The sequence below is a fragment of the Dipodomys merriami genome, unplaced genomic scaffold (genome assembly GCF_024711535.1).
Source record: "Dipodomys merriami isolate MVZ:Mamm:240054 unplaced genomic scaffold, mDipMer1.0.p SCAF_17, whole genome shotgun sequence".
Taxonomy (NCBI): Eukaryota; Metazoa; Chordata; class Mammalia; order Rodentia; family Heteromyidae; genus Dipodomys; species Dipodomys merriami.
Genome location: NW_027203048.1, coordinates 14425866 through 14452714, shown reverse-complemented (window position 1 = coordinate 14452714; position 26849 = coordinate 14425866). Strand labels below are relative to the sequence as shown.

Sequence of the window (26849 nt, the reverse complement as noted above, 5' to 3'; positions counted from 1 at the left end):
GGGCAGAATTCTTTAGAGGCTAGAGGGGCAAACAGAATCCACAGAGCCTGGAAAGTTGGCTCTCTTCCTTTTGCCCTTACTCCCCTGCTCCTCAGAATAGGTGAATGAGAACACGTGACCCTTAAAGATTCTTGGGGCTCTCTCCTCCTCACTCCACAGGCCTACAAGTCAATCCTACTGCTGTTCATGCAGCTGGACTCAAATGACCCAAGCAATGACTCTCCTGCTCTGTAAATTCATCAGGAGAGGCGATTCCCCAACAGCAGAAGGCATGGGTATTGAATGATGAGAAACGTTAGGAGGGAAGGTAAAATGGGGATCTGAAATGTATTGGAATCCAAATCAAATGCCAAGAAAGAGAGAGTAAAAGACTTGGCCAAGGCCACTGGAAGGGTAAGCAGTAGATAAGATGACCTCCAGCAATAAAGCAGAAACAGCCCTGCGTTTGTCAGGTCCATTGGGAAGAAGGGAGACACAGGGGCCTCTATCTGCTGATACAGATAGAGCTCTATGCAGAGCATGGAGATTCCCTGATGCTAACACTACATTATTATACAGTAGGTGCTACTGGGGGAGTGAGGAGAAGGAGTACTGGGGTTTGAACTAGAGTCTTGTGCTTGTTAGGCAGGTGCTTTACCACTTGAGCCACATCTCTAATCTTTTTTTGCTTCATTTTTCAGATAGAGTCTCCAAATTTTGCCTAGGGTAGGCCTCAGCCTACAATCCTCCTACCTAGGCCTTGCCTCCCAAAGTAGCTAGGAACACAGGTGTGCCCCATTCTACCCAGCTTATTTGTTGAGATGAAGTCTCACTAAATTCTTCCAGCCTGGTCTCTCAATCATGAATCTATATTGAGACTGAAAAAGAACTCAAGTCCTTTTAGTCCATATTTCTAGCAATTCCTCAAATTTCAGACTTTTCATAATTTTAGCATCCTTTTCTAAGATCATAGCCTTTCATTTTAAAGTATTAATATTAAACATTAAGATATTTACTTTTAATGAGATCTAGTCATCACTATAATAACACAATTTTTAAATCATCAAAAAAAAACTATCTTTGCACTTAAAAAGGAGCAGACTTAGGCCCAAGTATCAGTGGCTCAAGCCTGTAATCCTAGCTACTCAGGAAGCTGAGATATGAGGGTCATGGTTCAAAGCCAGTCCAAGTAGGAAAGCCCATGGGTCTCTTATCTCCAGCTAATTGCCAAAAAGCTAAAAGCAGAGCTGTGACTCAGAAAGCTGTGACTCAAATGGTACAATGCCAGTCTTGAGTGAAATAAGCTAAGGAATGGTACCCAGGCCCTGAGTTCAAGGTCCCAGTGTACATACACACACACACACACACACACACACACACACACACACACACACACACACACACACACACACACGCATGCATGCACGCACGCACCTGTGCAACAATGTATTTTGTAGAAAGCAAGCAAAGACACACAGAGAGAAAATAGTGACTATTTCACAGAAGTAAACCAACTACATCGCCAGTTCTTGCTTCAAAAGGCCCTAGAGTCTAAAAATAGCAATTCCTTTCCTAAATGTGCATCTAATAAAAGTAAGTCTCACTGGTGAAATTCTTAGGCTGGGCTGTTCGCAAACATCTCGTGCACTCTGGGGACTTTCAGGGCTGAACAGCTGGGCCCCTGGGAAACAGACAGTGCCACCTTGTCCCCTCCATCCGAACTGCCTGGCTCTGCCAGTGCTGAACGTACAGACTCACTCTTGTAAGCGCTCACTCCTCTTTTTTCCTCTCTTAAATTGTTTTAGAAACAAGCAAGGGCAGCACCTATCTCTGAAGTAAAACATCATAATCCCTCCTCTCATACATTTTGTTTGTGCCTATCCTGGGTCTTGAACTCAGGGCCTGAGCACTGTACCTTAGTCTTTTTGCTCAAAATTGACCCTCTACTAATTGAGCCTCAGTCCCACCTTCAATTTTTTGGTAATTAGCTGAAGATAAAAGTCTCATAGACTTTCCTGCCTGGGCTGGCTTTGAACCTCGAGCCTCATAACTCAGCTTCCTGAGTAGCTAAGATTACAGGCGTGAGCTTTTGGTGCCAAGCCCTCCACTGATACTTTTTTTTTTGGGGGGGGGTCCGGTCATGGGGCCTGAACTCTGGGCCTGGGCACTGTCCCTCAGCTCTTCAGCTCAAGGCTAGCGCTCTACCACTTGAGCCACAGCTCCACTTCCGGCTTTTTTCTTTTTGCTTATGTGGTGCCAAGGAATTGAACCCAGGGCCTCATGCATACAAGGCAAGCGCTCTACCACTGAGCCACCTTCCCAGCCCCTCCACTGATACTTTTATGCAGCTCATAATTCCATTCTCACCATTCCTTGCCTCTGACATCTTTATTACAGGACACGCACTTTAAAGCCAGGATCACCGAGCTTCCTCGAGGAGCCGTCTGAGCACCTGAGAAGATGAGGGCCGTGGCAGCGACCATTCCAAAAGTCTGCAGTCACACTTCACCATCTGCTTTGGTGGGAATTCTGGTCCAGGAGGTCTGGGTACCACACCACCCCAAACACAGCTTTGAAGGATCTGAGCAAGTGTTCTGAAAGCCTCTTCCACATTAAGGAATAGAAGGAAAGTAGACGATGTAACGATGTAATGATGCAACATTCACACTCAGAGGTGTATTTTCAGAACAGCAAATGTGTGCTGAGACTCTGCAGGAAGCACACAAGTAACACATGCAGTGTGATGTGCTTGGACCATGCAGACCCATCATTAAGCAGAAATGAAGGGGGGGAGGAACACACACACACACACACACACACACACACACACACACACACACACACACACACACACACACATCTCCAGTTGCAAAGGCATGCAGCCCAAAGAAGCCATCCTTCAGCCGCTAGTAATCATTATAGAAAGGAAGGATATGGAAAAGGAGGAGGGGACAGATCATCTAAAACACCTTTGGCTGGGCCCAATGCCACAGTTCCCAACTGCTAGGCCGGGGAGAACATTGCAGCAGATGCTTTTCCACTTTTTTTTTTTTTTTGGAGGGGAGAGTGCATGGCTGTATATGGGACCCGTGGCCTTGCATCTGCTAAACACAAGGCCTACCACTTAGCTCTGCCCCTCGGCCCTTGGAATTTGCATGGAACAAGTTCCTAGCCAATGCTGACACACGGGTCCGGGAACTCCTCTTGGAAAACCACTCTGCTAATGGTCTGTGGAGTGCATTCAGGCAGGCAGCGTGTATTCGAGGAAGGAATGAAGCTGGTCCACCATACAAAGAACCTCTAACACTCAAAACCTAGCATTTCCAACTATTTTTTCCCGAGAAGTCTGTTGTAATACATGATCTCTTGTAACAAAAGGAACTGCTTCATGACATAATCTCAGTATCCATTGATGTAAATGAGTGTCAGCTGGTTTTTCACTCAGAAAAGAACGGAGCTTATAGTGCTTATTAATCAAGAAACCTCACTGAAGGTCTATTGTATATACAGGACTGCCCAGCAGGCCAACTTCCTAATGGATAAAAAAAAGTAAAATAAAAACACAGTCCCTGCCTTCAACTTACTTATTGTCTGTAATATTTCACCTCCAATTACTAGGAAATCATGGCCTAAGAAATCTAATTTAACCTCTTCACCATCACAAAAAGAAAAAAAGAAAAGACTTTCTTGAAAAAAAAGGGGGGGGTATCTTTGCCTGTACTCTCCTTGTAGAAGAATAAAGCAAATTTAGGGGAGAGAGGATTAAAATGGAGAGGTGCATAGACAGCATCAGGAAACCTGACCAAGTGAAAGCCAAGACATAGCTCTTTCCTCATCAAAACTGGGGGGATTGTATACATTCTATTTTTCAAGTCAAGAAATAACCAAGACAGCAGCTAGGCATTAGTGGCCCAGTGTAACCCTAGCTAGGCAGGAGGCTAAGATCTGAGGATAATGCTTTGAAGCCAGCTAAGGCAGAAAAGGACGCTAGACTCCATCTCTAGCAAAAAGCTTGGCTGGGGGTGTGGCTCACATGGTAAAGTGCCAACTGAGCAAATGTAAGGCCCTGAGTTTAAAATCCCAGTATGGCAAGAAAGAAAAAGGAAAGGAGGGAGGAAAAGAAGGAGTGAAGGGGGAGGGAAAAAAGAGAGAAAAGAAAAGAATCTACTAGGAGTAGTTGCCCAGACTATAATCTGAGCTACTTGGGAAGCAGAGACCAGCAGCCATTCAAGGCCATCCTGGGCAAGAAGTTTGTAAGACTCCAGCTCAACCAATGGCTGGGTATAGTACTGCACACCTGTCATCCCCAGTGACAAGGAGAAGCAGAAGTAGGAGGTTCATAGCTCAGGCCAGCTGAGGAATAAAGTGACACCCTACCTTGAAAATAACCAAGCCAAAAAGGGGGCTGAAGACCATGGTTCAAGTGGTAGAGTTCCTACCTAGCAAGTAAGTAAGTACAAGGCCCTGACTTCAATCCCCAGTACACACACACACACACACACACACACACACACACACACACACACACACACACACACACACACACACAACTAATACACCCAGACAGGAAGAATTTTCACACACAAAAATAAGCTCTTATTAACATCATCACCCATGCCCACATGCACATACACACACATGCACATACGCACACATGCACATACACATACATGCACATACACACACATGCACATACACACACATGCACATACACACACATGCACATACACAACTCACAGCTCTCTGTGCAGCGTTTTATCAATCTCATTTAACCTTTAACACAAAATAGGTGGAGTTCTAGGTGCCAATATATCACGCCTGTAATCCTAGCTACTCAAGAGGTTGAGATTTAAGGATTGTGGTTAGAAGCCAGCCGGCAGAAAAGTCCCTGTCAGACTCTTATCCCCAATTTAACCACTCAAAAGCCAGAAGTGGCTCTGTGGCTCAAGTGGTAGAATGCTAGCCTTGAGCACAGAGAGGCTCAGGGACAATGCCCAGGCCCTGAGTTCAAGCCCAATAACCAACCAAGAAACAAAAATAGGTGGAGGGGCTGGGAAGGTGGCTCAGTGTTAGAGCGCTTGCCTTGCATGCATGAGGCCCTGGGTTCGATTCCTCAGCACCACATAAGCAAAAAGAAAAAAGCTGGAAGTGGCGCTGTGGCTCCAGTGGTAGAGCGTTAGCCTTGAGCTGAAGAGCTGAGGGACAGCGCCCAGGCCCAGAGTTCAGGCCCCACGACCGGACCCAAAAAATAAATAAAAATAGGTGGAGCCAAAGGTAAACCCTGCTTCTAAATTAGATGTTATGGGGAGTGAAGAAAACTTCAGAAAGTTGCTCAATGAACCCCAGCATTGCTTGGCTCTCTCTTTTTCATATCCTATATGGTCTCTGAATTTTCAATGACCAGCAAAATTCAATCTTTTATCATTAGTTTTTTAAAAAGATTTGACTTTTTTTATTTGGTGCTATGTGATGATCCTCACAAATCTGACTTTTTCTTTGAGGCAAGGCCTGATTTTAACAATCCTCCTGCCTGTCACTACAGCCCTCAGTGACAACCTTAGTACCCTGCCTAGCATTGCCCCAGAAGCCTGGCCTCCTCCTACCCCTGAGCCTCTTCTCTGGAGCTAAATCACTCTCCCAGTGTCACACCCGCCTCACAAGGCCCTTTCTGTGATTATGCTATCAGCCTAGTCTCCTACCTTGCTTTACTGCTTGGTAGCACTTAACACCTTCTGTGTCCCACTATCTAGTGTACAGGGACTCACTAAAGCACAGCAAGTGAATCTAATCATTCCCTCATGTTTTTCTGTAAAATATGTGTTTACAGGCCACAAAGACTAAAAGTGACTATGGTAAGATCCTCACCCTCACAGACCTCATAGTCAAGCCTGGAGCAAAAACCACACAAATGGCCAATGTAAAACACAACTTGTGTGCCTGGCTCAGTGACCTGAGGGGGGCTGGCACTACACGGGGGGAAGCCTGAGAAAAGGGTGATGGGAATTAGCTGACCTGTTGGAAATTGCACAGCCAATGAAGAGGCCAAATCTCCCCCTCCTGAACCAATGAAGGAAACGATTGTCACAAGGAAGTGATATGTTTCGGCCGATGTCAAAAGCTTTTAAAACATGCAGATTTAAAGATGCCAATGCAAATGGAGGAATTAAGAGAAGACAAATGCAGCAGTGGCACTCACTAGATACAATGTTGAAAATAAACTACACAACTTGGGGGTGGGCATGGGAGGGAAAAATCGGGAGAGAGTGAAAGAAAGGACGACACTGTCCAAAAATAAATATACTAAAATAAATGTACTAAATATGCTAATTATCTGACTTATGAAACAGTAGCCCTTCCATAGATCATCTTAATAATAACTATTTAAAAATTAATTTTAAAAACAATAATAAATATACCAATGCAGGTGTTAAAATACATACATGGCATATGAAAGAAAGAATGAAGATTTACATTTTAATTAAAGACCCCCAACAAGCTAGGCACTTTGTGATTCACATCTGTAAATCCTAGCTACTGAGGAGGCCAAAATCTGAAGATGACTGTTCAAAACCAGCCCGGAACAGAAAAGTCCTTCATTTCCAATTAACCAGCAAAAAGCCTGAGGTAGAGATAAAGTTCAAGTGGCAGAGCATCAGCCTTGAACAAAGAGGCCAAGCAAGAAGGGGAGGCCCTGAGTTCAAGTTCATGCATGAAAGTCACACTGAAATTGTTTAGTGATGACTTAGAAATTGTTCTGTTTTCCTTTACTCTTCTTAGCATTTCCTTTGCTGACTTCTTACTGGTTACCTGGGCCAGGAGTTCCCTTCAATTCATTACCAAAATCCCTCTGAAGTTTCTCCTGCAGACACTCACTTCTCATCTACAAGCAACAGATCACAGGAGTTGAGACAAAAGGACCCCATCAGCTCCGGACAGCACACCACTGTCCAGTCCATCTTCCCACCCACTGACCAAGCTCCTCTTTTCGCTGGCCCAGCAGAACCAAGCACATGCATTTAAAAACCAGCCCATCCATCTTCTAATTTACCAAACACAACATTTCGCAAGCTGTTTACTTACATCCATGCCAACAATATTACTCAAATGTGGTGGAGTGAAAAAAGCCACGGGGAATAGGATCGGTGGCCAAGAGCTGTATTTAGGGATCTAAAATTACAGGGAGGGGGAAATCATACAACATTCCTTTTACTTTGTCCTAAATCTCGATCATATGATATGGAGCAGAAAGATTCTAAAATTGGCAGATATAAAGAAACAGTCATCTTAAAGTGTGAGCCATGCTGGGTCAGCCTGACAGCAAGAAAGTGGGAGAAAACAGAACCAGGTGTGTGGCCCCTGAAAAGTCATCATGAGAGCGAGTGTCTGGTGAGCCAGGCTAAGCGCATGGAGAACATGTGGAAAAGAAGAACAAATAGACGAGCCAGGCTCTGGTGGCTCACACCTGTCATCCTCGCTACTCAGGAGACTGAGATCTGAGGAGCAAAATTCAAAACCTGCCCAAGCAGAAAAGTCCCCACAAGATTCTTATCTCCAATTAACCACTGTGGCTCAAAGTGGTAGAGTACGAATCTTGAGGAAAAGAGCTGAGGGACAATGCCCAGGCCCTGAGTTCAAGCCCCAATAACAACAACAACAACAACAAAACAAACCCAGATATTGCTGCCCAAAGGTAAAAGAAGCCAGATATTTGTGACTCAGGCCTATAATCCTAGCCACTCAGGAGGCTGAGATCTGAGGACTGAGGTTCAAAGCCAGCGTAGGCAGAAAAATCCATGAGACTCTTATCTCCAATTAACCAGCAAGGAGCAAGAAGTGGAGCTGTGGCTCAGGTGATAGAGGCTAGTCTTGAGGGGGAAAAGCCAAGGGAGAACGTAAGGCCCTAAGTTCAAGCCTGGGCATTAGCACAATATAAAAAATAAAAATAAAATAAATAAAAATGAGAGGAAAGCCAGGTGCTGGTGGCTCATGACTATAATCCTCACTACTCAGGAGGCTCAAAGCCCACCCAAGCGGAGAAGTCTCCATGATACTCATCTCTAATTAACCACTCAAAAACCAGAAGTGGAGCTGTGGCTCACAGTGGTAGAGCACTAGCCTGGAGCAAAAGAGTTTAGGGACAGTGCCTAGGCCCTGAGTTCAAGCCCTACAGCCAAATTTTTACAACATTGATCAAGAGGCAGATGGCCAATCACACCCAGGGTCAAGAGAAAAATCAGAGCACCTAGGAGCAACAAAAAGAGAGCTATAATTTTCATTAGGGAACCTGAGGCATATATAACAACAGTGGCCAGGAGGGGGCAGTCCTGAGCAAAGGGGAGCACCTAAGATCCATTATGTCAAGTGTGACCACTCAAGGGACTGTTCTCCAAGAACTTCCCTTGTGTTTCATCATGCAGTCCCCCAGCAGGCCTTGCAATGATGGCTGCAACAGTCATCGCTACATCTATTTTGTGATTAGAGTCAACGAGAGACTCACAGCTTATCTGGCCAAGTCACAAAGTGCAGTATGAAGGTCAAGTTAGCAGCCCTGGCTTCTTACTCTAAAGACTGGACTGAACCACACTGTATCTGCTGCAAGGCAAGTCAAACGGAGCACACATAAAGGGAGGAAGAAGGTAATTGTATGCAGTAAGCTGACAGGGGATGGGGAAGCAACCAGTAGCTCTTCCATCTTATGACCACCTGGTTTGGGGTCTAAATGGCAATTCATGCATAGAGCCGCCATTCCCACTGAATGACATCACTCAAAATGTTGAATCTCTAACAATAAGCAAAATAAATGAACAGGTGCTTATAAACACAGTCCTGATGTGTCTCTTCCGTAGCAACCAACTGGTAGCATACCTTAGGTCTTATTTTCTCTGCACCCTAAAGGCAAGAACCATCATTAATTAAACACTCATTTAGAGCAAAGTAAGACCAGAGTTTCTCCTTCATCTGTAAACCATTGTGCTTAATTACCATTGTAATTAAGGGAACTTTTAAAAGCATAATAGATAGATCAATAGATAGATCAGTTTCTGCTCTAATACATTTAGTGTTAATAATTTAAAAATAGATATTTAAGTTTCACACCAGTGGCTCACACTTCTAATTCTAACTACTCATAAGGCCAAGATCTGAAGGTCATACATAGTACAATGCCAGCTTGGGAAAGAAAGTCTATTAAGACTCTTATATCCAATTAACCACCAAAAAAGCCAGAAGTGGTGCTGGGGCTCAAGGAGAGTATCATCATTGAGTGCAAAAGCTAAGAGACAGTGACTAGACTCTGAGTTCAAGTTCCAGTACCAAAACATACACACTTACACACACACACACACACACACAGAGTAGCACAGACTTCACACTTCAAGTTGCCCTATTCCTTGCTAGGAAGCATAGCAAAACAAAAATCCATACTTTAAGAAAATACCTCTACACACTTGAATAGTTGGGGTATCCAGACATAGAGAAGAGGTGAGAAAGATCTAGCAGGTCAGAAAGTGCGAAGTCCTGTGGTTGCTCAAGATCCTTTAAGCATGCATGCTTCCTGAGGGCTGAGCTTCAGTGAGCAGCACAATCTTTCCGAGCACATGAGGCTAGGAGCCCTGAGCTGGAGGCGGGCTTCAGCCTGAAGGTTTAAGTACTCTCCCAACTCAGAATTTATGGGTCCTCGTTGTTTATTTGAACTAGTGTTGAGAACACACAGGTGACCCTGTGTGACCTTGACCTCTAGGCCAGTCTGTCTGTGCATGTGATGAAGATTTTGCAGCCTCTCCACCCTATCCCCACACTGGGGCCAGACAGAGCTGGCGACCCTCCCAATATCGGCCATGGGAAACCTCCTGCAGATCTACTGGCAAAGCAGCTGTCAATGGCACTAGCAGGCATGCAAAAAAAAAAAAGTGTAATACTCCTGGGCCTCATTCCCAAGCCTTGCTAGCACCAGGCTGAGCCAAAGGGCAGGGAGACAGGCTGTGGGCATGCTGTGGGTCACTGGAACTCATGCCACGCTCCACCCTCTTGGGTGATGCCACCGACGGCTGCATCTCTGGCACCCAAGGTACAAGTCACCATGTCTCCACCACAGATAACTGAAGAAATATTTGTAGGGTTGGCTTGGGCACTGTGGGCTGGAGGCCAATGGAAAGGCAATGGAATATCGATTTTCTGTTCCTTGCTTGCTAAGGAGAGAACAAGTCATTTGATGTGCCATGAGCTACGTGAGTAAAAACAGACCCTGCGCTCCCCACGGCTGGCTGCATTTCTCCCCTATTCATAGAAGCTGGCACATGGTAAAAGCTACACAGATAGCCGTCTGCTAAATGAAAGAACCATGCATGCAGTTACAAAGGGCCTACCATGTGCCAGGCCCCCACTTTGGAGTCGGGGCTCCACCTTTCCTTCCCCCCCACCCCCGCCCCAACCCCCCGGGACTGCCAGCCTGACCTCACTCTCCCAGCTTCTTTATTCCTTTGTGCTTTCTAGCCCCATGCCCACCACACCAGCACTGAAAGAGGCACAGAAAAAGACTGGAGTGCCAATTGAAGGAAAGAGGATAATTTAGATGGAGGGGAGGGCGGGGGGGAATGTAAACATGGAGAGAAGCAAAAATAGTACATATTAGGGGTTTGTTCCACTCAGAAGACAAAGTCCCAAAGGCACAAAAGAACCTGCATATGTCAAGTCTTTAGAAGGAGAACAGAGGGGCACCACCACTTTTGCCCCAAAACACATAGCACCTATCACCCAGTAGAATAAAAGCCACCTCATATTCCTAGCTGGCATCAATGGGCTCACACCTGCAATCCTGGCCACTGAGAAGGCTGGAAGGTGAGGCGCACAGTTCAAAGCCAGACCAAGCAGGAAAGTCCATGAGACTCTTATCTCCAATTCGCTGGCAAAAAAAACAAACAAACAAACAAACCAAGAATGAAGAGACCAGCCTTGAATGAAAAAATTCAGGAATAGTACCTAAGCAGTGAGTTCAAGCCCCAGTATTATCACAAGTTAATAATAGTAATAATAATAATAACAGCAACAACTAGAAAGATTTATTTCAAGCTGTAACTTCAGCACACACACACACACACACACACACACATACACACACACACACACACACACACACAGAGGATGCTGGGAAAGCAATACAGTTGGCATCTCTCTGTGGGCCCAGGGTGGCTAGTCTCTGACACAGGCATTCTGTTCCCCAGTGTGGTCTGCCACCCACTTCTTCCACATTTCTGCTCTGCAATTAGAGCTTCACTAAATCTTCCGTCTCCAGAAGCATTTTTCCTATGGCATGTTTCCTTCCAGTGTCAATCAACTCCAAACAAGCCAAGCTGGCCACAAGAACACATCATTCTCTTCTCTAGATGAACCAAACACTGAACACTGTGAACATATCCAATCGCTTACACGGAAATATTTTCTGCATCCACTGGATATTAGTTCAACAAACTGAAATAATGCCGCCAAACCCTTTACATTATTCTCCAAGTCCAGTGAGAATTCTTCCCTGCTGGGTTGGATACTGAAGTCAAAGCATACATTTTACATCATAAAACTATTATCTTACAAGGAACTCAAGATAGATGTATTGCCGGTGTTTATATTCTAATGTGCAATTGCTCAGTCATGGAGTAGTAACACTAAGAGAAGAAGCAGCTCATATGTCAGTTCAGTTGACCATCTCAACATCCCTGTTATTCATGGAAGAGGCTACAGTGACAAAAAAATTGGAGAAGTGATATGTTCTATTATTTCCCATCAATATCAGAATAGTCAGAAAGTATTGCCCTGTAACCTGGAAGCTTTTACATAAAGAGAAATTGAGTTCTGCTAGTAGTGTCTTTTAAAATAAACCATTTAGAGCCAGGCATGGTAGCACACACACACCTGTAATCCCAACTACATGGAAAGCAGAGACAGGGAAGACCTTGGCTGGAGGCCACCCCAGGCAATAAGTTAGTGAGTCTCCATCTTAGTTAATAAGCCTAGCATGGCGGCACACATTTGTGATCCCAGCTGTACAAATGGGGGGGGGGGGGATGGATTGTGGTGTGAGATTCACCTGAGCAGAAACACAGACCATATATGATACATAGCTAAAGCAAGAATGGACATGAGAAAGAATAAAATCATGTCATTTGCAGGGAAATAGATGGAACTAGAACAAATTGTAGTAAGTGAGGTAAGCCAGAGACAATGGCACAGATTCTCTCTGATATGTGAAAATTAGATCTAAAATGCACTGTGATATGATAAATTATGCAGGATTCTAGAGTTAGACTGAAAGAGGATACTCAGGAGAGAAACACAAATGTGCAATGCCTAAGCGCCTCTTCAGATGTATATAAAATAATATACATACTGAAACAAACTCCAAGATACGGAAATGAGTGACCTCTTTTGTTTTCTCCTTCCTTTTTTTTTTTTGTTTTTACTTGCTGATGATTCTGTCTTCTTTACCTTATGTGTGGTGTATTCAAGTGTACATCTTAGGAAGGGTTAGGGGAGGGCACAGAACTTGAGTGGAAAAGGATGAAAAATACAGCAATGGAGCTCACTGGACACTGATGAAAGTGAATTCTACAACTTGTGGGTGGAGATGGACGGGAGGGAATGGGAGAGAGAGGGGGAACATAAGACATTGTATGAAAGGAAGTGTTCTCATTACCTAACTCTTGTAATTGTAATCCCTCTGTACATCACCTTTATAATAATAAAATCAAAAAAGAAAGGGCTGGAGACATGGCTCAAGTGGTAGAGTGCCGGCCTAGCAATCACAAGACACTGAATTCAAACCACAGACTTACAAAATAAAAATAAAATAAAAATGATTCAAAGATACAAAACAATCCAAACCACTTTGATGGTATTCTGATGGGGCATCTCAAAATCCCTAAACCTAAACTTTTTAAGAGCCAACAAGACCAACTAGAACATTCCACACCTGATACCATGTGACCAGCTGCAGTTAAAAGGTAAGGAAGCTAAAAGTAATTTGTAACACCACCTTGGGCGATGGAGCATATGAAAAAAATAATTTGAATGTTTAGACTTGGGACTCATCCTCAGGATATCTCATTATGTGTATGCAAATATTCCAAAATCCAAAAATAACCAAAATACTGGCCCTGAGCATTGCAGATTAAAAAAAAGATATACAACTTATAAAAAAGATATCCATATCTACCTGATTTAAAAATAAGCCACCATGGGCTGGTGGCTTATACCCTCATCTCACCTACTTTAGATGACTGAGATCCAGAAGTTTGAGGTTCTATGCCCACCAGGGCAAAAGAGTCACAAGACACTACCGTGTCAACTACAACTTGAACACAGGTACAGAACAGGAGGATCACAGTTTCAAGCCAGCGGTGGCAGAAAGCCCCTGAGACTCCGACTCAATGGAAAGAAGCACAGTAGTGCACACCTGTCATCTTAGCTACACTGGGAAGCCTAAGGTAGGAAGATGGTGGTTTAGGGGAAGGATCTAGGCAAAAATGCAAAGCCTTATCTCAAAAATAATCACAGCCACTGGGCACTGGGGACTCACACCTGGAATCCTAAAGACCTGAGAATCACAGTTCCAAGCTAGCCAGGGCAGGCAAGTCCATGACACTTTCATCTCCAATTAAGCACCAAAAACAACAACAACAAAAAAAGTGCAAGGAGCAGAGCCGTGGCACAAGTGGTAGAGCATTAGCCTTGAGCAAAAAAGCTCAGAGGCAGTGTCCAGGCCCTGAGTTCAAGCCCCAGAACCAGCACCAAAAAATAAACAAATAACCAACCAAATCAAAAAAAGGGGGGGTGGCTGGAGGTGTTGCTTCAGTGGAAGAGCGCCTGCAAGTATGAGGACCTGTGTTCAAATCCTAGTTATGTGCCAAAAAAGAAAACGACAACAGGGGTACATACCCAGGAAAAGAAGGAAGCGAAATGATGTTCAAGGAAGACAGCATTTACTGTGCTGAATCCTGTACATATCTGGGGTTCCCCCAAGGAATGGCACCCATTCTTTCCCAGCTACACACCTAATATCATCCCATAAAAGGGACAGTTGTTTCTAGAGTAGAATACACAGAATCAGGGAGGACAAGTGTATTTCTCAAGGCCACACTGCAAGTGACACCTGCACCATTGGAACTCAGGTCTTCTGAACCAAAGGCCTCATACTGCTTGGCCATATGCACATAGGCAGAGGATCCTTGAGCTCTACCTACAAGATACACATGGACTAAGGCCCCATTAGCCGGCCACTCGTGGCTCACACCTGTAATCCAAGCTACTCAGGAGGCTGAGATCTGAGGATCAAGGTTCAAAGCCAGCCTGGGCAGAAAAGTCCCTGTGAGGCTCTTATCTCCAATTCACCACTCAAAACCAGAAGTGGTGCTGTGGCTCAAGTGGTAGAATGCTAGCCTTGCACACAAAGAGGCTCAAGGACAGCGCCCAGGCTCTGGGTTCTAGCACGAGGACTGACAGCAAAAAAAAAAAAAAAAAAAAAAATCCATCTTAGCTCCATGCCAGTGGCACACACCTGTAATCCTAGCTACTCAGTAGGCCAAGATCTGACAATCACAGTTCAAAGCCAGCCCAGGCAAGAAAGTCTGTGAGACTCTTAATTACCAAAAAAAAAAAAGCCAGAAGTAGAGCTGTATCTCAAGCAGAACAATAGCCTTGAGCAAAAGAAGCTCAGGGACAGTAGCCAGGCCCTGAGTTCAAGTCCCAGGACACTCTTTCTCTCTCTCTCTCTCTCTCTCTCTCTCTCTCTCTCTCTCTCTCTCTCTCTCTCTCTCTCTCTCTCTCTCTCTCACACACACACACACACACACACACACACACACACACAAAATCCATCTTAAGGCAGGCATGGAGGAAGGCAGCTGGTTTCATCTTAACTATCTGGGAGGTGGAACACAGGACTGAGGCCTGGGGGCCAGCTTGAGCACAGTTAGCAAGGCTCCTAGAAGACCAATGCTGGGTGCATAGCAGCTCAAGTGATGGAGAGCTTGCTCAGCAAGCACAAGGCCCCACGTCTGATCCCTGGCACTGCAAGAAAGTATATAAATAAAGCCATCTCGTAACTATTTTATATTGGACTGAGCACTAACCCACCCAGCATCCCTCTGGAAAATGCACTTATTCCTGAAGGGAGCTGTGATCTCCGTTTCCAGCCTGAAATCCACTGGTCGGAACCGCTGATCTTTTGAATGCTCAAAGCCACAGGCAAGGAAGCCTGGCCTGCTTCCATCCATGCTGTCCATGGCTGACTCTCAGGGCTGGGAAGAAAGCTGAGATCAATCCCATGCAGCCACTGACTCCGACACCCCAAAGTAAATGTGTGACCCTAGCTCTTCTCGCCACAGGCCTCTGGGGCCTCTCCCATTATCAGGGGCAAACCTAGCTCCAAACAGCAACTCATCTTGGCTCCCATCCCTGGAGAAAGAAAAAAGCTCTGAAGCCAGGAATCAAAGTCTGGATTTCTCCTTTCAAACTATCTCTGATCCCCAGTCCTCAGACAGTGGGGGCTGAAGAGATGTCCTCTCTCCAGAGAAAGCTCACAATTGACAAGCAAATGTTGGTTTCTTTTTTCCCCCAGTACTAGTTATTGAACCGAGGGCCTTGTGCTAGCTAGGCAGGCGCTCTACCACGGAGCCATGCCTCCAGCCCAGTTTTGCACTGTGTATACTTTAAGGTAAGGGCTTGATTCCTGTCCTGATAAACACCTGTAGCAGAATCCATGCCACTGAGACTTCCCATTGCAGCTGGGATGTCGGACATGTGCCACTACACACATCCAGAAACTTCTATTGAGACCAAGTTTCAAGGGTTTTTCTGCCTGGGGCTGGTCTGTAACTCTGGTCCTCCTCATCTTAGCCCACCACAAAGCTAGGATGATAGATTCAAACTACCATGTCCAATGGGCTGAGAAGGACTCTGAAAAACTCTTCAGCCAAGACTGATCTAGAACTGCAATCCTCCTGTTCTCTCTGCCTCTAAAAGTAGCTAGAAATGAGAGGAGTTAGTCACCTATGCCCTGCTTGGGTCTCAGACCTTTTTCCCAAGGCTAACCTTGGGACAGTACCCTTCTACTTGTGGCTTCTCATGTAGCAGGGATTAGAGGCATGCACCACTACACCAAGCCCTCCAAGAAAATTTGTTGAGATCTTCAAGCATTCTTTCTAACAGGCATGGGGAAGCTCAGGGCTCAGTGAAGTCCTGCCCTGTTGTATGTTTGGCCTTCACACAGCAATGTCTCACCGCTAGAGTGTTGTCACAAACGGAATGTCCCAGTTATGGGCAACCAGACCAGATCAGGTTTTGAGCAGATGTAGTTACTGGGAAGGGAACGTCATCTGACCTGAGCAATTCCAAATTCAGGAAAATCATGATACATGTCTACCAAGTGTAACCTGAGAAGTTAAGAATGGGGGGGGGGGTGTGGAATGATGAATTAATCTAAAATGTGTACAACCCCGAGTATTTCTGATCCAGTGGTTTGAGTTCAGCAATCCAGAGGCTGCTGAAGTTTATTGCTCTTCCTAAAATGGCAAAATCCTAAAATGTGTAGATAATTCCTTTTTATAAAAGCTTAGCTAGGCATGGTGATGCATAGCTATAGTCCCAGCATTCAGGTAGCTAATGGTTACATAGTGCGCTGCAGGCCAGCCTCAGCTACATGGAAAGATCTTGTCTCAAAAAAAAAAAAGTGAAGCTACTGTGCCAGGACCAACACAAAAATAAAATAAAATAAAGGATTAAAGGCATTAGATCATTAGAATGATAAAAAAAATCATTTCTGTTTTAAAATCTGAACTACCAGTAAGACAAATAACTTTTATGTGTGTGCATGTGTGCCTGTCCTAAGGCTTAAACTAGGAGCCTGGGCGCTGTGCGTGGGCTTTTTTACTCAAGGCTGGTGCTTTACCACTTGAGCCACAGCTCTACTTCTGGCTTTTTGGTGGTGAATTGTAGATAAGAGTTCACAGACCTTTATGCCTGGACTGGCTTTGAACGAGATCCTTAGACCTCAGCTTCCTGAGTAGCTAGGATTGTAGGCATGAGCACCAGGGGCTGGCTTACTTTTACTTTTTTAGGCTGAAATTTTGGACATTGGAATTGTTGTTCTTTGCACAGAATAACACATGCCTGATTTTGTTTTGCAGAAGACTTTTGCTTTCTAGTTAGTTGCAGACTTACCATCAACTTGTAAAGAGGAACCTCAAAGGACATTTTAACTTAATCCTCAACTTTGTAGCACACAAGAGAAATGTTTTAGGATGCTCTCCTGCCTGTAGGCATGACTACTGCGTTGCTGAGCCAGAATACCAACTGGAGCCACAAGGTAGGAAAGCTCAGTGGTCAGGATATCTGGAGAACAATCAAGCCTCATGGACGGAGGAGTCTGGTTGCTGTTTTCAGGAAGCTTCAAAAGCTAGCAATGTCTTATTCCAGAAGGAACTCCCATGGCTTGTTCCTTCCCTGCTATCCATCATTTAGAAGAACATTTTCCATTAGTTGGTATCCTGTTTAAATCAATCCTATGGGTTCCACCATACCACAGCTTTCCTAGCTCCTGATGGACAGGTATGACGGAGTAGCGAGCTCCTACAGTGAGGGCAGGGGAATGGAGCATAGGCAGTATGGCTTTGCCGGCCCATGGCTGCTGGCCCTGACCCAGCCCCTCACGGGTGTTGTGACCCCTGTCAGAGGTAGAAGGCGGGTTGTAATTCAGACTGCAACATCCCCAGGGCCAGAGTAGCCCTTTCAAGTGAGCCCGTGGGACCCGTGCGAACACAGGCCCGGTGTGGACAGGCCCACTCTGCCTGCTGCCAAGGTGGCAACTTACGTTTGGTGCACCTCTGGGAGCCGGGAGCTTTGCTCCAGCCGTGACAGCACTGCCCTCCGCAGACATTGACCCTGAAACGAAGCAAGATTGTGAGCCCAGCAGCAGTGGCTCCAGAAGCTTCCTGGAAGGCCAGTCCCTGGCTTCCACGTGCCTTTGGATCTGAGAGAGTCAGACCTAAGGATACCCAGGGATGCCCAGCCCAGAGCTGGCCCAGGAGGACGAGTGAAGACAATGCGACCCAAATAAATAATTGTCTGAATCCCAAAATGAGAGCCAATTTTATTCTGCGTGTCATCTGGGTCCACAGCTGAAACGGACTTTCAGAGAGAAGTATTTTTTTAATTAAAAAAAAAGTGATATCACAACTCCTGATGCACACAAACAAGCAAGCAAGAGGAATTCCCTGCATAGCCCAGCTTGTGATTCATGAGGAAGAGAGCCGCACAGAGAGAGAACTTATCAGCGCCTGGTAACTTTCCAACCCAAACTTCTGTGGGTGCTAACAACCCCTAATCCCCTCCCTCGGCCTCCCGCCCTCCCCTTGGCTATACAGGAGAAACCCACAAAAGCCCAGGGAAAACCCAATCACCTAATTTGTAGGATGCTCAAAAGTTCCCAAACCATAGAACCGGGGCTGGGACGGGACGTAAGCCTTCTCCCAACACGTTTGTTTGTTTTTTCTCCCATGAGTTAGATACAAACTAAAAGTGGGCTGGCAGGGAGAGGTTTAATTGATGCTGGGGAATGAGGCTGGAGTGATCTCACGTCGTCGGCGACGCCCACCTTCGAGGGAGCGGTCGGGTAGGCGCACAGGAGGTGACGCCCGGGGTGGGGGGGAATGCCTTTTGTGTTGGCCCGGGGTAACAATGCACCCCCCCATCAGTCAAAAGGATGGGGCGGGAGGGGAAGCGTGAGGGAGCCCCCATCCCGGGGCTCCCCCATCCCAGCGCCCCCCCCTCCTCCCCGGCCGGCGCGAGCCCGGGATGGATGGGTGGATGGGCGCGCAGGGGGCGGGGGTGTGCGCTTACCCCTGCAGCTGCCGCTTCTGGTGAACCTGCAGCCTGGAGCCCGCGCCGCTCTGGGTCCCCTGAGCCACTTTGGAGCGCACGACTGGGCGGCCTTGCTTGGTGAACGGGGTGGCCGCCGGATGACCGCCAGGCTTGGGGCTGCCGGGGCGCTCGGGTCCCTGCAGGGCCGCGCTGCCCGCGCTGCCCGTGCGCCGGGTGCGCTCGGAGGGGGGCCCGGCCGCGGCGACGCTGGGGGCGCCCGCCGAGCTGCGGCTGTACCTAGCGTTTAGGGCGACGTTGAAGGTCCGCGGGCGCGGGGGCCCGCCCAGGGGCACGGCGCCCATCGCCGCCGCCGCCGCCGCCAGGCCGGGGCCCGGGCGCACCACGTAGGTGATCCTTCGTACCCGGCCGTGAGCGGACGACGCGGACGCGAGCAGCACCGCCCAGAGCACGAACCCCCACCTGAGCCAGGCCCCCGCCATCGCGGGCCTCGGCTTCCCCCACCCACCCCCCGACCACCCCCGGCCGGGCGATCGCCCCGCGATTGCGCGCGCGCGCGCCCGCCCGCGCTGTGTGCGCTGGGGGAGAAAACTGCCCAGCGCCCTGCAAAGGCCGGGGAAGAGAGGCCAGCCCGCCCGCCCGCCCGCCCGCCCGCCCGCCCGCCAGGGAGGAAGTTCTGCCTGGCGGCTGAGCGGCCGCGGACCCCGCTGCAGAGTGGCGGGGAGGAGGGGGCGGGCGTGGGGGTGGGGAGCGCGAGCCCGGCAGGGGAGGGGCGAGGGGCGCGGGCTGCGCTAGGTGAGGGTGTCCCCCCACACACACACACCCCGGGGCGCCGCGCCCCGGTCCTGGCGAGCGCGCGCGCGCGGGGTGGGGGGCGCTCCGCTCCCAGGCAGCGCCGGCCCCGCTCGCAGAGTCTTTAAAAAGTTCCTCTCGCCCGGGTGGAAGCCAGTGTCCGAGCGCAGCAGCCAATCTCGGGCAGACGTGACGTCAGGCACTCAATCCTAATTGGGGGACGCGAGGCCACCTCCGCACCCACCGAGACTGGCACTGTGGGTCGGACCGGCAGGGTCTCCATCCCCGACCGCGACCCTCCCCCCACCCCCCACCCCCACCCCCGGGAAAGGACACCCCCCCCCCAGGTTGGGGGACCGATCGCCCTCCCGGACGCCAGCCCTAGAGGAATCCGATGACATTGTTTGGGTCCTCGTATGATGCAGGCATCCGGATTAAATTGCCAGATCGGGGTCCCGAGAAGACGCTCTGAGGGTCACAGAGCTCTCCATCGCCCGTCCCGAGGAGGTCGGCGTCCTCAGGGCTGTAAATTCCTGCTGACCCGTGGCTCCTCGGGTCCGCAGCCTCTGGTACCCTCTACTCCTGGCTTGGCAGGTGGGATGGCACGGGGTGGGCAGCAGGGGGCGCTCGCGTAGATGGGGAAAACCGCTACAGGGGCCAACCTTTGGTCCCGGTCTACAGCAATCATCCAGCATCCCTGCAACTTCCAGAGCACTTGTTTTGTTTTGTTTTCTAAAGATCATTACCCAGGACCCTGGTCGGGCGGATGAAGATCCCATTCAAGAGAGATGGCAGGTGTTCTTTGTAGAAATAATGACAGCTGCACGTCTACATTTGGATCTAAAAACAATGTCACCGGCAGAATGCCTGACTTTGATTATGTACATGCAACAAAATAAAACATGATTGTAGTGGTCCGTTGAAAAAAAAAAAAAAAAAACCAAGTCTCTAAGCCAAGCACGCATGGTCCATTTCCAAGGCTTTAGGTTGTTCTCTCTCGGGTTTATTTGCAACTTTTCCTTTTTGGTGTTTGGTCTGCCTGCATTGACTTAGGACAAGTGGTAGCAGGTGAGTGGTGCAGAAGTATTCATGGAAAATCATTTAAGGTCTATTTTTCTCTGTACCTTGGAAAACTACCTACAAAGTTTGACTTGGCGGAAGCCCTCAGCCCAGCTTTCTGTGAGAGCCACTGTCACAGAATGAATAGCGTTCCAGCCTCACACGGAGACTTAACAGCTGAAAGACCCAGGCAATTCACTCCTCTTCTCCTTTCTTCTTTCTTCCCCTCTCCAGTACTCCCCTCCACTTTTCTCCATGTCTCTCCCCTCCTCTCCGAAACTCAGCTTGCTCCTCCCAAACTGGAGGAGTTACAGGGCAACTGTGCTCACCAGCCCCTAAGCGTCTGTGGCTCTAACAACGCCCAGGGGCCCTCTGGACAGGATCATTCCAGGTCAGCCACCAGGAGCCAGGCCAAAGTGAGCCAGATGGAGAGGCTGAAGAAGCTGCCTATCCTATGGCAACACATTCTATATGAAAAATACAAAGCAAAGGCCTCTGGGTCGCCACCTGCCAGCTCGGAAGAAGGCACACAAAGGACCCCCTGGATAGGCCAGACCTCGCCAGACACAAGGCCTTTGCCTTTGAGAAACCTCAAGCTTGAATCTAAGTAAAGCTGGAAAAATAGTAACTTAGTTAAGCAACACGTCGAGAAAAAGTGGAACTGTCACAAAAGAACTCTCTTTTCTGTAATCCTGTGTCATCATAGAGTTCCTTCTTGTCCAGTGGACATTCTCCCCCTGCAGGGAAAACAATGCTTCCCTGCAGCTCAGATCAGCCCATGAAGATTTCAGCTCCAAGGCAGAGCTGCTGTAAGAGCAGACGCGGATGAGGGGTGGGGAGGGATTGTCAGGCAGAGCTCAGCACTGTGCAGAGCCAGCAGAGGAGCGGAGAGGGGAGAGCTGGGCAAATGGCGCAGGATGTCATTACCTTCGGGCGGGACTTTACCAGTCTTCAGGGGTGTTTGGATTTTGCAGGTGCATCTTTCCCAGAACACATAGGCTGGAGGCTCTCTCACTGCTTGCTGCTTGACTTCTGATGAGAACCTGAGCCTTACATTCTGGAGGACTAGGGAAATTTGCCTAGAATCTTGGTATTTTCAGTGAAATTTACCTTTACTGTGTTTGATAGCTCTTCAGAAAAATGTCTTCTGTGATCCCAGCTACTCTGGAAGTGGAAGCCAGGAGGAATGTAGTTTGAGACCAGCCGTAGCAAAAAGTTGGCAAGATCTCATCTCAACCAACAGCTGGTTGTGGTAGGCTATACCTGTCATCCCAGCTACGCAGGAAGCATGAAATAGGGGGATCGTAGTCCAGAATGGACTGTACATAAACTCAAGACTATAGCCCAAAAATAAAGCAAAAAGGGATGGGAACGTGCTTCAAGTAGTAGAACACCTGCCTAACCAGCATGAGTCCCTGAGTCTCATCCCCAGTACCACTGAAAATAGATATATGTCCTTGTAAGTATAAATACAGATATATGCACTCTACGGGTTGTATATATTGTATATGCATAATGCATACATTGTGTAGTTACACATATGCCATAGGGTGGATATTTCCAGCCAATTACAACCTGTCTTCTGACAGATTCCGATATAGCACAGTCAGAAAAATCTCTTGCGTGAAAGTTAATCCCACCCATAAAAGATCATGCACATGTTTGAATATATGTGTGTATATGCGCAACCATTAATATGGAAACCTGTGTGGGCAGGCAGCCCCACTCCCTCGCAGGGAGACGCCAGCAAAATCACAGTTTTCCACATAAGTCTCTCACTATTGACCTAACTAGCGAGATAATCCTGGAAAAATGTGCTACACTCCCCACGTTGTATCATAGGCCATGGTTGCTCATCTACAACACTGAACCTACTATTATTTTGAAAGTGAAAGCCCAGTTTCTGTCAGGCACAGAGAGCAACCCTGGCCAAGCCTAGACCCAGTTTAATGCCATGGATCGGAGACCCGAAGCCCCCTAGGGTTCAAGGTCCATTTATATTGGCAGAACACAACTTCCTGGTTCAAAAATCAAGGCTTTAAAGCTCTCATAAAACTTCTTGGACTTCACATGGTTTTTAACAAAACAATACTCAGATGAGCTAAGTGTAAATGAATCAGAAAAGAGGATTATGTTTCCCATAAAAACTCATGAGTTTGAGGATTAGGGCAAGAAAGAAAGGCTGACAAATGCCAAGCATTTTAAAGCACTTTGAGACCATTAGTCAAACTCAGAATGCAGCCAGGTTCCCTCATCTTTACACTTTATGAGTTTTGTAATTGAAAATCTTTTCCTACATATAAGATCAGCTACAAATCAAATTTAGTGGCTGCCTGTGATCAGAACTGCTTACACCACGCTCTCCTCCAGCCAGGGAGAACATGGGGCCCCTATTTAGTCCTTTGTAGCTTCATCAAGAAATTCTTAGAAAGAGAAAAGGAAGAGAGAAAGCAAACAAGACAGCATGGAGGTTGTACACAAAGAGAAGCTGGAGGGGACATTGAGATGTGGAAAGGAAAGCAAGAAGATGCTATGGTATGAATGCCAGAGGGTCAATGCTACTGTAAAGGCCTTTTCTCCGCTGAGATACTATTGGAAGGTGATAGAAATTTAGGAAGAGTTCCTTAGGTCATGTGGAGTGTGCCCTTGCAGGTAGCTGGAAGGCCCTGGTCTCTTCCTGTTGCTCTTTTTACTTCCTAGGTTATTTGCTCTACCATAATGTGCTGCCTCACAGAAGCCTAAAGAAGGCTGAAACCTCCGTAATCACACACTAAGTAAATCTTTTCTCTTGTAAGTTAATTGCCTCAGGTATTTTGTGATAGTGGCAGAAAGTTTGACATGGGAGAAAGCGGGAAAGATAGTTAGGGAGGAGGGGGGAAGAGGGATGGGATGTAAGAAGGAGCAACAAGGCAGCTGGAAGACAGAAGATGACTGAAGTGGAGGAGGGGGAAGGAGCCAACAGTGAATAAGAAAAGGGAAAGAATCAAAGACATATAGGAAAAACAGACCTGTGGCTACACTTTTCTCTGGCTGTTCTTTAGAATGCCGGCAGGTTTTTCTGAACCTCAGCTAGTTGTGACATTAGCTTGTCCTGGTTTGGGCTAGAATTATCAATAACTAGCGACCCACACCTCATACGAAGTGGTAGAGTCAAGAAGTCCCACATAAACAGGCCTTCCCAAGAGGATTTTTGAGCTTGAGACAAACCTAGAATAAACACCTCATTTCACTCTCCCCGTCCTCTGCCTTACACTTCCAACCATTTCATCCAAAAAGACGGAGAGAAGCCTGCCACTGGTGGCACACAATTGTAATCCTAGCTGCTTGGGAGGCTGAAAATGGGAGGATTATAGTTTGAGACCCGCCCGGCCAAAAAGCCAAGGAGACCTCTTCTCAACCTACAGATGGGCACCATGCCATGTCCTGAGCATCCCAACCTATGTGTGAGGCTGAGGTCAGAAGATTGCAGTGCATGGATGGGTGAGGCAGGGCACTGGTGTATTACACCTGTAATCCTAGCTACTCAGGAGGCTGAGACCTGGAGTATCAAGGTTTAAAGCCCTGGCAAAATGTCTATAAAACTCCCTCTCCAATTAACCATCCAACACCAGATTGAAGGTGTAGCTAAGCTATAGAGTGCTAACCATAAACAAGCAAGCCAAGGCAGGTCAAGGCCCAGAGTTCAAACCAGGGTACTGGCACAAAATAAATGTTGAAAAAAATGTAAAATTAAATATGAACAGAAAGACAGGAGATCCACCAGGCTTGAGGCTTGGTTCAAGTGTAGAGCACTAGTCCAGCAAGTGTGAGGCATTGAGTGCAAACCCAGTACTAAAAATAATAAGTAATGGCGTGGTCGTGCATGCCTTAAGTCCAGTACTCATGAGGGTGAAGCAGGAAGATCCAAAGTTTGGGGTTTAAAAATAATTTTTTAAAAAATGGGGCAGGGAAAGATGTGAAGCATGTGACTTCTTCTAAACCTGACTCTGTTTCCAGAAATAACAACACCAAGCTTTACAGATAAAAATGAGGGCAGAGAGCTTCTGAAGGAGGTACCTGTGTCTGGGTGCTGAGCTGTGTGTGCTGGCTGGAGATGGGTCTGCCCTGGGGGACCAATCAATGTGCTTTGAAAGAGAGGAGCAAGTAGAGCTGAGGGTCCCCAGCATTTCTCATCCCTTACCTCATCTTTAGTCGTTCAAGAAGCAGGTGTTGAATGCCTACAGGGTCCTGGCTAACCTGGCAGCAGTTCCAAAACAGGCTTCCATTTAAGTAGGCAAGTTAAAATAAATATGTGGCTGGATTATGAAGAAAGTCACTGAAGAGAACCTAGCTGTGAGCCCTGTCCACAGGGCTCACAAGGTCTAAAGGGGGCTCCCAGACCAATGACCACATGTTCACGTACCGCCGAGCCACTGTGCCATGCAAGACCACCCCCAAGACGAAGAAGAGCATCCCAACCATGGTGTGCCCACCTACAATCTTAGAGCCAATGGATGAAAAGGGACCTCCTCAAGTTTTCCTCCCTTGCTAACCATTCTGGTCCCCCTCACAGATCATCCCTAGAATCAAGGGGGTTTTTTTACTCCATAAAATTCAGAACTTTTGAACACGTGGCAGCTCATACAAATTAATTTCCTGCCAGGGCAATTTTAGTCACATGCATCACTGGCATCCTCCACCTCTGATTGGACCAAGGAAGTACAAAGGCAATTGCCCCTGCTGCGAAGAAAAAAGACACACTACACTGAGATACACCTCCACCAAGAGACCTCTGCAGCGCTGGCTTCACGGCCCTGAATCATTCATTCTACCTTGGTCTCTCTGCTATAAGCATTTTTTTACCTTCCATCCAGTCAGTGAGCCTTCCTCTACTTTCTCTGCTGTAAGCTCAACATTGGCTGAAAGCAATTCTGGGGGGCGGGGGGGAGGGGGGAAGAAACAAGTAATGCTGGTGGTATCATAATCCCAGACCTCAAGCTCTACTACAGAGCTATAATAACAAAAACAGATTGCAGCTGGCACAAAAATAGACCCAAAGATCAATGGAACAGACTTTTGAAGGTCTGGAAATAAAATTATGTATTTAGAATTATCTGATATTTGATAAGGGAGCCAAAGATATATAACAAAAAAAAGATAGTCTTTTCAATAATTGGTGTTGAACTGGGCAAGAGAAAAGTGAAATGGATCCCTGTTTGTTACCATGCACTAATACCAACTCAAATTGGATCAAAGATCTCAACATCAGACCTGATACTTCGAAAATACTGCAAGAAGGCACAGGAGAAACACTAGAACTTATAGGCATGGGCAGAAACTTTTTGAAGAGTTTCAGCAGACACAGCAGACAGGAGAGAGATTTGACAAATGAGATTATACCAAAATAAAAAGTCTCTGTAGAGCTAAGGACATAGTTACTAAACTAGAAATACAGACAACAGACTAGAAGGTCTTTACCAGGAATACATCTGACAAAGGCCTACCATCCAATATATAAAAGGAGCTCAAGAAACTAACCCCTTCAAAACCTAATAAACCAATCACTAAATGAGCAAAGGAACTAAGGAGAGATTTCTCAGAAGAAGAGGTAAGAATGGCAAAGGAACACATGAGGAATGCTCATCATCTCTGGCCATAAAGGAAATGCAAGTCAAAATAACTCTAAGATTTCATCTCACCCCAATAAGATTGTCCAACATTGTGAATTTGAACAAAAACAAATGCTGGTGGGGATGTGGGGGAAAAGGAACCCTATTGCACTGTTAGTAGGAATATAAACTAGTACAACCACTCTGGACAGCAGCCTGGGAGTTCCTCAAAAAACTAAACAAAGACCTTCCCTACAATCTAGCCATACCACTCCTGGGCATCTACCCAGAACATTACAAGTCAGGATACAGTAAAGACAATTGCACATCTCTGTTCATTACTACGCCATTCACAACAGCCAAGATATGGAAACAGCCTAGATGCCCTACAACAGTGCGTTTTAAAAATGGAAAACACACACACACACACACACACACACACACAAAATGGAATTTTACGCCTTTATTAGAAAGAATAAGATTATGTCATCTGCAGGGAAATGGATGGAGCTAGAACCAATTGTGCTAAGTGAGGTAAGCCAAGCTCAGAGAAACAAACAGTGCATG

The 26849-nt window shown here is 46.9% G+C and overlaps 1 protein-coding gene across 4 annotated transcripts in view; it reads right to left on the bottom strand.

Moving 5' to 3' along the window:
• Ltbp1 (latent transforming growth factor beta binding protein 1) overlaps positions 1–19329 on the bottom strand; it is a 405289-nt gene extending 385960 nt beyond the window's left edge. For all 4 annotated transcript variants that reach the window (XM_070025342.1, XM_070025343.1, XM_070025344.1 and 1 more), the window contains exons 1-2: positions 18865–19329; positions 17837–17907 (exon numbers count right to left, since the gene is read on the bottom strand). In XM_070025342.1, coding sequence (XP_069881443.1) covers positions 17837–17907; positions 18865–19325 — 532 coding nt within the window. In that variant the 5' untranslated portion in view covers positions 19326–19329. The remainder of the gene's footprint in view (positions 1–17836; positions 17908–18864) is intronic.
• Positions 19330–26849: the final 7520 nt, after the last annotated feature.